The following is a 12,866-nucleotide window of genomic DNA, read 5'->3' as shown; positions in this document are numbered from 1 at the left end:
AATGTGTTTAAACTGAAAGTTCATTTACCATTTCATAATTATCTCCTTTTTGCCATTTTAATCCGATCTTTCAATAAGAGAATTTTCAATTATTATTTTATATCTAAAAATAACGTTTTAATAACATAATTTATAAATAATAATACTACCTATAAATAATAAATTATTCATCAAAAGAAGGTCTTTCCAATTCAGCATTCAATAATTCTTATAGTGCTTATTATTTAGTTTACATTTTGTCTAAAAGATATAATGCATAAAGAATCCTAAGTCTCGTATTATTAGGAAATTTTTATAATCCATAATAATACATTCCTTACATAACAGCAATAACCATAATAACTTATTCGCATTCTCCTTATTATCTTAACATTTTAGAAAATTTAGTAGTTTTAAGAACTCTCCTTTTAGTATTAGTGTCTTCTTTACTTGTTAAGCATCTATGATAATCTAAAAATCCGTCAATAAGAATAGCTATGCCTTTATGGGAATGATAAAGGTTTACTAATTTAGTTAAATAAGTGAGTTAATTCATTGGTTATGCTAATACTTCGTAATTATTACTATTTATTAGAATATAGTCAAAATTCTATTCTTGTCTTAAAATAACTATAAGTACAATAAAAGGCAATCCAATAATCCAAACAATAATTGTTCCATCAAACGAATAATTATACATTATTTTGGCTAGAAGAAGCATCTATTTTAAAAATATATATTTACAATTATTTAAATATATATATATAAATAGATAATTTAAATTTTACTAAAGAAGTCCACATAAAGATAGCCATTTAAGAAGTAATTAATTTAGAAATATAATAGTTATGATATAAAAGATTAAATGAAAAATGATTAAAAAGTACCATTGATCCTAAAATAAAAATAAATAACAAAACAATTTAATAACTATCATTTTTAAAAATAACAAAGCAAATACATAAAACAGTTTTAAATCCATGTGTAAGAAGATCTCCTCTTGCTGTAGTTTTAGAATAACAATCTTAAGTAGTTAGTCTACATTCAAAAAATATTAAGGTCATTAAAGTCACATAAATAAATACTAATAAAATAGAAATACTTCCTAAAAATGTATAAGTAATATAATTACCTATAATTAAATTTAATTATTTTTTTAAGATTAAGTACTTTTATTTAAAAAAATACCTGCATAACATTACTATTCAGTCCATACTAAATGATAAATTTCTGTGCCTTTACTTTCACATTTAAATACAAGTAAAAAAAGCTCCAAAAAAGGAATGTAAAAAATAGAACAAACAAGCTCTGTAGCAATTTTCAAAAATTTTATGGGCCAAGATACGATTACAGTTTTTTTTTTTATTGTTAATGATATGTATATTGATATGAATATTAATAGCACTATAACTACAATTAATAAATAAAATACTACCTAAAATATTTAAAATGTGCTTTTTTCTATTAATGGAACTATCCTTGTATATCTTATTATTTAACATATTATATCTGTATAATTTTGATTTTTCCATATAGAATATAATTGAGGTTCAAATGTAAAACTACATATTTACAATGTAGTTATACCTAACATTACTACACGCCAAAAAAAAGTAATTGGCTCTTCTTTCAATAAAGTTGTTATTATATCAAATATTATGAATTTTAATTAATTGAAAAATTAAATTATGCTTGATTATTCTGAAAATAAAGAGTCTTAATTATCATTATTTTCGTTCATTTTTATTATGAATTGTTAACTCCTTTTTTTTTAAATTATTAAAATATATATTATTTAAAAAAAAAATTAATAGTAAATATTTATTGTTTTTATATTTAAAATATATATTATATATTTTTAATTTTCTTTGAGATTTATATGAGTTTTTGAACTTATTTTTAAAATAATATTTAAAAATAATATTTATATATATTTAATAAAATATAAATTTAAATATTTTAATTATAAAATATATCAAAAATTAAGTACTCATATAAATATAATTTATATATATTTTATAACGAAAATATAATATTTAGAATATTTTTTATAAATATATTAATAATATTTAATTTCTTATTTATATTATATATATTTTTCTTTTTCTTTAATGAAAATTTTAATAATTTCTATAATTTAATTTTTTCATAATAAAATAAAAAAATATATATATAATATTTTTAAATTGAATTTAAAATTCATAAATTTTTATATTATAAAGTATTTTTTTGCTATTAAAATTTTATTAATATATTAAACTTGTATTTTTATAAAAAAAAAATTATAATAATACATATATAAAATATTAATATATATTTTTATAGCAAAAATAATTAAAGCTAAATATATTTATATATAAAAAATATTACAAATATGTCTCAAAATTGCAAATACGCCTAGCAATAATAATTTAGATATCATTTATTAACAATTCCTTAATAAACAGGCAAAAAATTATTTATATATTACCGCAGATATATGTAAAAGAAAGTATTAGAAAGTTTGAATTAAGAAGATTCAAATATATATGAAATATTAGACAATTTACGAGAGCAAACAAATAAAGAAAAAAACAAATAAAAAATAATTTATCAAAAAAGTGAAATTCCAGAACATAGAACATTATAAATAATAAATTTCGATTAGCCTTTTAAAGAGGAAACAGTAAAAAAATGGTTTAAAGTATTAGGAAAAATTAGACAAATATACATAGGAAGTTACAAAAATAAAAATAATCCGATTGCAAAGAGAATTTATTTTGGATTAATTGTATTTAAAAATGAATATGATATGACATAATGCTTTAATAATGATGTATTTTAATTAAAATTAGAATCTTATCTAAAATTCTAACGCCAAAATTAAGATGAAGAGGGAAAAGAACAATATCTAAGAAATTTGCTTGCTAATTATGAAAAAGAAAACGATGAAGAAGAATAAATAAAACTTGAAAGACTTTAATTAATGCAGGATGATGGCTTCTAAATTGTTACCGATACTAAAGGTGAGTTCTTGCCTAATAAAGTAAAATAAGTAGAGGCTAATGATGATGTGGATAGATATGGCAATAAGAAAAAAAGAAAAAATAAAATTCATAATGATTTGTATAAATTTTAAGTTCAATCTAGACAGCTTGCAGGTCATATTTTCTATTTTATTTTTTAATTTTATTTAATTTTTTTTATTTTATTAGAATAATTAGGCATATAAAATAAAAAAGGAAACACTAAAGAGGATTTATTAAAATAATAAAAAAAAAGGCTTTTGGAGGATTTCGAAAAAGACAAATAAAAATTAATTAAATTAAATTGATTATTTTTTTGAGTTTAAAATCTATATTTTATTTTTAATAATATAACTTTGCAGTTTTTTTTTTTTCATCTTATCATCAAATACAATACAATAATTAAATAAAAAATTTTAAGAAATTTTTATTATTATTTTGAAAATTAGAATTTTCTATAATATATATTATCTAAATTTATGCATATAGTTAATTAAAAATCTCTAAATTTTACTATATTCCAATAAATTATTGAGAATTTAATTTGCATAATTATTTCATAATTATATTTTTTAATAATAAAGATAAATATATAATGTAATTATTATAATAATAAATTATATATAATTAAAAATCATGTTTTAATAATTAATTATACTAAAAAAAATATTATATCAAAAACCAAAAAATATAAAAAAATTTAAATAAGTTTAATTGAAAGTTTACATATAAAAGCAAATATTTATAATTTATAATTCTTTATGTATGTTATTAAATTTTATTTAAATATAATCAAATTAGAAAAATTCGAAGTAGAAGATTTAAATTTTATATTTAATATTATCTATATTATATATTTTGATATAGATTATTTATTATTATAGTTTAAAAAACAATCAAATTAAGCTTAAAAAATTATTAGCCAAATCAACTAAAAAAGGATTTAAAAAATGAATATCACCCTTTTATATTGTGATAAACATTATAAAAAAAATACTTCATGAAAAATATGTTTTGTAAAATATAATTAATTTTTTTTTAATAAAAAATTAATAAATAATAATAATAGATATAAAAAATAATATATATAAGCAAGATCTTATTGAAGCTTATATAAGAAGTATTAAAATTGAAATTAACAACAAATTTTAAAATGAATCTAAAAATTTTTAATTTATTGATATGAAAAAATTATAAGGAAAAAAAAAAGATATTTTAAATATAAGAGAAAAATAAATAAAATTTTTAATATATATACAATAAAATAGATAATTATAATAATAAAAGTTATTTAAGAAAAAAATTTAATATATCATATAAAAATAAATCTAATAAATTAACATTTAATTAAAATAAATTAATAATAAAATACACAAAATAAAAAATATTAAATTAAGGATATAAATTAATTTTTTTATTTTTTTATAATTAAAAAAAAAAAAAAATTAAAAGTAAAATAAATTAAGTATAATTAACAAAATTTCATATTAATAATCAAAATTAATAATAAAAAAGAAGTTAAAATTATATAAAAATATTTTATTTATATTTAAAAATCAAAAATTATAAATTAAAAAAAAATAAAATAATAAAAGAATTATATAATTAAAAATTATTAGTATAAAATAAATTAAATTAAATTAAATTAAATTAAATTAAATTAAATTAAATTAAATTAAATTAAATTTTTTTTTTTTTTTTCATATTTATTTTTATTTTTATTTTTATTTTTATTTTTTTTTACATCTTATTTAAATTTATATATCTAATATTAATTTTTTTAATAAAATGTTAATTAATATCTTTTTTAATAAAAAAATGGTCTTATAATAAAAAATTATTTTATATTTTATTATATTATATTTTTTTTAATTTTTTTAATCTTTAAAAACATTAAAATATTTATATCAATCTAGTTTTTATAATGAGATTTAAATAATGTTTATATAAATTCATTACATGATTATAGTATTTATGAGTATGAAATTTTTACTTATTCATAAACTTTTAATATATTGATATTTTATTTATATATTTTATAATATAGTTAACCAATCATTATCAATACAACAATTATTATGATTATTTAAAACTGATATTTTTTATTTTTCTAAATTTTTAATAAACACTAAGATTAGTATTCAATTTCTTCTTTATATTTTTATATGGAATTTTTAAAGAAATTGTAATTCAAATAGGTTATTCAGATTAAATGAGTTTTTTGAATTTTGAATGATTTTTTCTACATTTTCAGTTAAACTTGATCCTTCATATTTTTTTTTGAGTTGTTTCTATTCATATTTTTTTTATATTGTATTCTTCTAAGGCTTAACACTTATATATATACTTTTATTTTAATAAAAATAATAATTATTTTAAAAAAATTAGCTAAATTTTTTTTTCTTGAAAAAAAAAGAGAAAAATTGTGATCTGTGTAACCTGTAATGGTAACCGGATATGGCGAAAGTTAATGTTTAGAAATGAAGGACGGTGAAAGATGCTTGTAGCAGAAGCCTCAGAGAAGTGTCTGATGTCTTTTGCTATATTTCTTTTTCTATAGTACTCTGATACTATAGTAAGCTAGTCACGTGAGGATTAAGTGTATCCTCATCAATTAATAAATCTAGTAAGATTTGATAATATTCGGAGGCTTACCCCTGTTATTTGAAAGAAATTTTATGATTGTTCGGATTTATACTTTAGAAGAAACAAAAAATTATATATATATTTTTTAATTTTTTTCCTAACTTTATAAATTCTAGAATTATTAATATATACATATTTTGTTTGTTTGTTTTCATTTTTATAATATGTAGTATGAGCCTAAACATAGTATCCCAATTAAATTAGGTGCACTAATCTGCCATAATCTCTTAGAATTTATATTACATACAAAATAATAGATTTTAAATTAATTTTATATAAAATATAATGTTTATTAAAAAATATTATATAAATAAATTATATATATATATTTATTATTATTTGTAATTATTTATACAAATTATTTATAAAATATATTTTTTTTATATTTATATTATTTAAAACACAATAATTTTATTTTAATTTTTGTAAATTATTTTTATTAGTGTTGAATATCCATATAATTTATTTTTTATAATAAATAATCTTTATAGAATATTATTGTAACAATATATGGGTAGTAATTAATATACATAACCTTGTTAAATTAAAATGATAATTTAAAATATTTAAATATGACTTTAATAAATAATAAAAAAAAAATATAAAATTTTATCATAATATATATATAAATAATGTATATAAATATTTAAAATTAACCTAAATTTCATAGAACATATAAAGCTTACTAATTTTTTTATTTATGATGGTATTTCTTATAATATTTATTAAATAAAAAATTAATCTTGTAAATATTAAATAATTTGTAAAATTAAAAAAATGAATTACTCTTATAATAATATTAAAAATTATTGAATTAGAAGGAATTTAAAAAAAAAATAAGAATAATGAAGATTTCTATTAGAAAAAGCCTATATTTAATTATAATTTATAACATATAATATATCAGAAACAGACAATTTAATAAAAATAATTCTTACGATAACAAAAATATAATAATTGAGCTATTTTTGTTTATCAATTAAAAAATTTAATGTAGAAAGATATGTTAATTTTATTATTATTTTAATTAGATCTAATAAAATAATTTTTATTTTATTTTTTATAGAAATAACATAAGAAATTAAATGATATCTTATTAATTAGTGGATTTAATTAAATGACATATAAAAAAACAACACTAATTAATATTACAAATATATAAAATTAAATCATAAATTAATTTAAAGAAATTTTAAACTAATAACAATTATAAATATAAAAAATTTCCAATAAAGTTATAAATAAGTACAGATAAAATGATGAATTTGTTATTTATTTATAAAAAATCTATTTATAATTAATTAACTTAAAGAAAATATAATTTATTTTAATAAAAAAACTAATTATTAAAGCAATATAATAAATTCATTATTTTTTTAAAAAAATCTTGCTTATACATTTTATAAATGAAATTAATATAATACTAAAGAATATTTAATAATCATAAATTATATATATTTTTAATTCTAATATATAAATAAAAATATTAATAAAATAAACATTTTTTATATTTATTTACAAAAATTAAAATTTTTTATATAAATTAATTTATATTTTTTATAAAAAATGTTAAATTTAATTATTAAAAAAAAAAAATCTATATGAAAATAATAATATGAATTCGAATTATAAAATAGAAATTAATAATAATAATAATAATTACTCTAAAAATAAGAAAAATTATTCTAAATTTAAATTTTTTTATTCAATATTTATTTATATATTTTAATATATTTTAAATTTATCTAAAAATAAGTTATCTAAATAAAAAAACATATAAAGAAATTTTTTAATAATAAAAAATAATATTGAATTTTAAAATAAAATCTTATAAATTTCTTCATTTTTTTTTACAATGTTTAATATAAAAATTTTAATTTTTTTTTTTTTTGATATTTCCAATTTATAATGGTTTAAGTTTTCATTATTATTGGAAAAATAATGATAAATTATTTTTTCCTTAAAATAATTCTGAATAATTTTACATTTTTAAATTTTAATATTTACAAGGAAATGTAATTATTTCAGTAAATATTTTTTTATCTTACTATAAATAATTTATTTTTTTAGAAAATCATAAATAATTGTATTTTAATATTTTAAAGTTAATATAATAGAAGTGAAAAAAGATGAAAACTTTAAAAATTAAATATAATTATATAAATTTGAAATATTAAAAAAAAGTGTTTATAATAAAAAATCATTGAAAATTATAAAAACCAGATAATTAAAATATTTAACTATTTTTATAATAATAATATATATATTTTAAATTTATAAGTAATTTATAGTAATATAAAATCAAAACATGGAAGAAAATACAGACAACCAGGGCGATATATTAGTTTCCGATTAATCTAGCTTATTTTAATTTTTGCATTCAATAAAGTTAATGATATTCGAAATAGTAACTATTCTATTAAAAGAAGAGCCTTTATCATTTTTTTGGAGAGCAATAATCTTAACTATTACAACAATTTAGATATCAAGTTTTGTATTTGATCCTCAGCTGTTAGGTTTATGGAAAAACTAAGTTTTAATGGATGTATTATCAGCAATATTAAGGTATTCAAGGATAGTTCCGTTAATAGAAAAGTCTAATTTTTAAGTATTTCAAGTAGTTTTTTACATATTAATATTTTTTATGCTTATGATTATATTTGTGATTATATATATAGGCCTATCATTGAAAAAAAAGTCGATTATAATTTAATGGCCTATTTCTTTTTTGAGAATATCAACTGAATGGATTTGCTCTTTCCTTTATATACCTGTATTTGAATTATTCATGGAAGTTTTTAAATGCTAAAGTAAAGGATAATAATTTTTTCATATGATTTTTACTGAAGAGGTTTGCTATACAGGTATTTTTTAATGTGTATATTTTTTTATTTTTTTTAAGATTTTTTTTTTTTTTTTTCGGAAAAAAGGAAGCTATATTAGCTTTACTCTTTTAGGAAGTCTTTCAATGATAATTATATTTCTCTATGTTAGTTTAATGACTTTTATATATTATGAATGTAGGTTAACTACTTAAGATTGTTATTCGAAAACTACAGCAAGAGGAGATCTTCTTGTGCATATATTTAAGACTATTTTGGTGATTACTTTTACTGTTTTTAGTGATAAAAGTTTGGAAATTGTTTTAATTTTTATTTATGTTGTATTCTCTACTGTACTTTTTGATCATTTTTCATTTAATCTTTTATATCATCATTATTATATTTCGAAATTAATAACTTCTTAAATGGCTGTCTTCATGTGGACTTCATTAGTAATAATAATGATATAATATTTAATATATAAAAAAATAGATGCTTCTTCTAGCCAAAATAATGTATAATTATTCGTTTGATGGAACAATTATTGTTTGGATTATTGGATTGCCTTTTATTGTACTTATAGTTATTTTAAGACAAGAATAGAATTTTGACTATATTCTAATAAATAGTAATAATTACGAAGTATTAGCATAACCAATGAATTAACTCACTTATTTAACTAAATTAGTAAACCTTTATCATTCCCATAAAGGAATAGCTATTCTTATTGACGGATTCTTAGATTATCATAGATGCTTAACAAGTAAAGAAGACACTAATACTAAAAGGAGAGTTCTTAAAACTACTAAATTTTCTAAAATGTTAAGATAATAAGGAGAATGCGAATAAGTTATTATGGTTATTGCTGTTATGTAAGGAATGTATTATTATGGATTATAAAAATTTCCTAATAATACGAGACTTAGGATTCTTTATGCATTATATCTTTTAGACAAAATGTAAACTAAATAATAAGCACTATAAGAATTATTGAATGCTGAATTGGAAAGACCTTCTTTTGATGAATAATTTATTATTTATAGGTAGTATTATTATTTATAAATTATGTTATTAAAACGTTATTTTTAGATATAAAATAATAATTGAAAATTCTCTTATTGAAAGATCGGATTAAAATGGCAAAAAAGGAGATAATTATGAAATGGTAAATGAACTTTCAGTTTAAACACATTTAAAATAGTGCAGAACAAACATAGAAAAAAGTGCAAATCTTCATCTTGAGTTTTGGTCTTAATTAAGTGAAGATGCTCCTGATTTAGGGAAACTAAGTGAAATAGGATATAAAATAAATATAATAAACTAATTAGCAGAGGAATAATGGAAAAAACTTTAATAAAATGATTCTTTTATTCCTTCTATGATGAGGCTGTATGCTAAATTCATGATTGAGATTTTAAATGATAAAGATGGAGGAGAGGAAATATTAATGAAATTATGTGATTCAAATGCTAAGAATGCTTAGAATAAGACTAGTGGATTAATAGATTTGAATTCAGAAAGTAAGCCTACTGTCTTTATCTCAGCAGAAGAAGATTCTTTTGGAATTATTTCTAATATTAATTTAGCAGCAAGTGGATAATTAGGATATAATAAAATGGAAATATTAAATAGAAATGTGAAAGTATTAATGCCGAATATGTATTCTAAATATCATGATACTTTTATTGAATCATATTTATCTTCCTTAGAGTCTAGAATTTTAAATATTGAAAAGTAATTTCCAGGTAAAAACAAATTGGATTATATTGTGCCTTTAATAGCCATTATTAGACATGTTCCTTCCTTAATACATGGCTTATAGTTTGTGGCTCAATTTAGAGTTTAAAAAACTGTCAATTTAGTCTGTTATATGCTTGTTGATAGTGAAGGGAAAATATAAAATACTACTTCTACGTCCATTAATATATTTTTAGTGGATTAAAAAAGAATATTGAAGAAAAAAATGACTATTACTGATGCCGTGTGTGACTTTTATGATAAAATTAAAGAAATTTAAATGAAAAATGGTTTTAATACTATAGCTGTTGACTTAAAAAAAAAAAGTAAAGAATTTATTGTTAATATTTAAGCTTAAGAAGTATAATTTAGAAATTTAGGATTTTAAGGATATTATGTTAGAGTTGAAAAAGTTAAAAATAGTTAATCTAACATTTAAACAGAGAATAAAGATGCATCTTCTCCAAAAAAATTTGATCCGTACTAAACTTTAAATCCTTTTACTAATAGAACTTATATAAAATCTATTTAAAAGAATTTCTAAATGAAATATGATCCTGTTAACAAATAATTTCTTGGAAATTTACTTGATGGACCACCAGGTTAAATAAACGAAGAAATAGACTAGACAATAATAATTCCTGATTCCTCTTATTATTTAAAATAAGCAGAAGAAATTATTGACAACAGAACTTAATAAGAAAAAGATGATGAAATAGAAGCAAATAGTAATAAAATAAAAAAATATATATATATATAATTAAATATATATATAAATAAAAAAAAGAACCAAAATATGGATTTGGAATAAAAACTTTAAGATTATTTTAAGGAAAAGTATAAGATGTAGAAGATATAAAAAGAGATGAAGATGTAGATGATGACGAATAAAATGAAGATGAATAAAACTAAACAAAAGATGGAAAACAAGAAATAGAAGAAATTGAAGAAAGTAGTGAAATAGGAACAATATTTAAAAATAGACAAAGCTTTATTTCTTTTACTTAAAGCGAATAATTTTTATAATCTTCTTCTGTTAAGACTTTAAGAAGAATTTCAACTCTTTTTATGATTATATTGGCTATTTTATGCCTGGTTAACCATTTCTTGTCTGAAAGTGAATTTTCTTAATGTATGGAAAGATATTAACTACTTAGTAAAAATAATTTACTCATTTCATCCTCTTAATTGATACTTTCTAAATTATTTTAATTATATTCTATAAATATTTAAGCTATTAAATTTGATAACTAAGAAAAAAAAGAGGCTAATATTAAATAATAAAAAGATGATATAGAAGAAGGGCTTAAAAATATGTAAGAACTTTAAAATTATATTTAGTTAAATACATTTGATATGCTTCCTGAACATAAAGAATTATTTAGCAGTGATTCTGTTGAAATGAAATTCAAAGAAGAAAATACTGAAAGAACAAGAGCTTTTGATATAAATGAAGCCACGTAATAATTGATATCTTAAATAAATTAAGTAAAAACATTTGAATTATCATAATTTGATACTAATAATCCGGATTTCTACTTTTTACAATATAATATACTAAATTAGTATTATGTCGCTTAGCGAAAAATATCAAATTACTATGTTTTAGAAATTTAAAATTGGATTTAAAATAAAAACGATGTTTTCAAAAATTTATTAATAATATCAATTTCATTCGTTATTTTTTCATTTTTTATAATTATGCCTTTCTATTTGTGTGTAAATTAATCTTCAAAAGAAGTTCTTGCAATATTCCTTGACATTCCAACTCCAAAAGCAAAAAAATTATTTTTAAAAAGTGAAAACTTTGTGAACTAAATGTAATCAGGAAATGACGAAGAAATGTTTTCAGATAATTCTTTATAAAGTAAAGGAAACAACGATGACGATTCTCTTTTAAGAATGAGAGGAAAGAAAAGAAAAAAATTTAAAATCGATTTAAAAAACAAAAGCAATTTTTTCATTCCTTTTTTTATTTCTGTTGTTGTCCTTGAAATTTATTTTGGGCTTACTTATTATTTCTCCATATAAATTTCTGATAATATTAAACTTTTTATAAGCGAAGCGAATGTAACATGTATGATTGAAAGCTATTTTTCCTTTAGTAACAATGTACAAAGGTAAATGCTTGTACAACCTTCCTATCCTGCTTATGGAATAAACAGTTTTGAATATTTGAAAGGAGCAATAAACTAAATGTATATTTTGAATTCAAATATGTAAAAGGAACACTCTAAAAATTTAGCCTCACATCATGCTAATTATGTAAATGCATATGAAAGTGTTATGATGAATAATAAAACATGTGGTATATTAACAACTGAGAAAAAAGTATCAACTTAAGATTGCTATGATTATGCAAATGGAACTATTATGCAAGGTTTCGCTATTGCTTTGCCTAGACATATTGAAAATTTTAGAATGGTTGCGACTAAATTTGAAAAGTTAGCTTTGTAATTCCCAAATTAAGAAGAGCTTACAAGAAATACAATTAAATTAATGTAAGAATAGTTTATTATTGAAATATAGATTATGTAAGACGTTTATATTAGGAATGTATTTTAATATTTAATTTAAATTTTTATTGATGGAGTATAATTGATGCTTAATTCTTAAACTTAAACAAGAGTACTTTTATTAATAATTACACTTATTCTAGAAATTGTTTTTTATTAAT

The 12,866-nt window shown here is 17.9% G+C and overlaps 3 protein-coding genes across 3 annotated transcripts, besides 15 other annotated features; 2 read left to right on the top strand and 1 right to left on the bottom strand. All coding sequences in view use genetic code 6, as the record gives it.

Annotated features, from left to right (window-relative positions):
• Positions 1–149: 149 nt before the first annotated feature.
• Positions 150–535, bottom strand: IMG5_052560 (PAS domain S-box family protein; the record flags this gene model as incomplete). The annotated part of the gene is made up of 1 exon (XM_004037386.1): positions 150–535. A coding segment is annotated over one exon (386 nt), but the record flags the coding sequence as incomplete, so codon positions are not given.
• Positions 536–1,880: 1,345 nt separating this feature from the next.
• Positions 1,881–1,906: a microsatellite.
• Positions 1,892–1,943: a microsatellite.
• Positions 1,944–4,025: 2,082 nt separating this feature from the next.
• Positions 4,026–4,075: a microsatellite.
• A 101-nt stretch (positions 4,076–4,176) lies between these two features.
• Positions 4,177–4,239: a microsatellite.
• A 366-nt stretch (positions 4,240–4,605) lies between these two features.
• Positions 4,606–4,671: a microsatellite.
• Positions 4,669–4,726: a microsatellite.
• Positions 4,727–4,820: 94 nt separating this feature from the next.
• Positions 4,821–4,850: a microsatellite.
• A 1,123-nt stretch (positions 4,851–5,973) lies between these two features.
• Positions 5,974–6,007: a microsatellite.
• Positions 6,008–6,368: 361 nt separating this feature from the next.
• Positions 6,369–6,404: a microsatellite.
• Positions 6,405–7,139: 735 nt separating this feature from the next.
• Positions 7,140–7,177: a microsatellite.
• Positions 7,150–7,207: a microsatellite.
• A 71-nt stretch (positions 7,208–7,278) lies between these two features.
• Positions 7,279–7,320: a microsatellite.
• Positions 7,321–7,938: 618 nt separating this feature from the next.
• Positions 7,939–11,949, top strand: IMG5_052550 (PAS domain S-box family protein; the record flags this gene model as incomplete). Its single annotated transcript, XM_004037385.1, has 7 exons — positions 7,939–8,494; positions 8,561–8,904; positions 8,945–9,495; positions 9,542–10,917; positions 10,977–11,345; positions 11,424–11,649; positions 11,931–11,949. 7 exons carry the CDS (start codon positions 7,939–7,941, stop codon positions 11,947–11,949), a joined length of 3,441 nt encoding a protein of 1,146 aa, XP_004037433.1.
• Positions 10,062–10,101: a microsatellite.
• Positions 10,926–10,974: a microsatellite.
• Positions 10,938–10,970: a microsatellite.
• A 364-nt stretch (positions 11,950–12,313) lies between the features above and the next one.
• Positions 12,314–12,745, top strand: IMG5_052540 (PAS domain S-box family protein; the record flags this gene model as incomplete). Its single annotated transcript, XM_004037384.1, has 1 exon — positions 12,314–12,745. A coding segment is annotated over one exon (432 nt), but the record flags the coding sequence as incomplete, so codon positions are not given.
• Between the last annotated feature and the right edge of the window lie 121 nt (positions 12,746–12,866).

This window comes from Ichthyophthirius multifiliis (assembly GCF_000220395.1).
Source record: "Ichthyophthirius multifiliis unplaced genomic scaffold scaff_1120509250163, whole genome shotgun sequence".
NCBI lineage: Eukaryota > Ciliophora > Oligohymenophorea > Hymenostomatida > Ichthyophthirius > Ichthyophthirius multifiliis.
The sequence above is the reverse complement of the archived record's forward strand: the minus strand, read 5'-3'. Positions and strand labels throughout refer to the sequence as shown.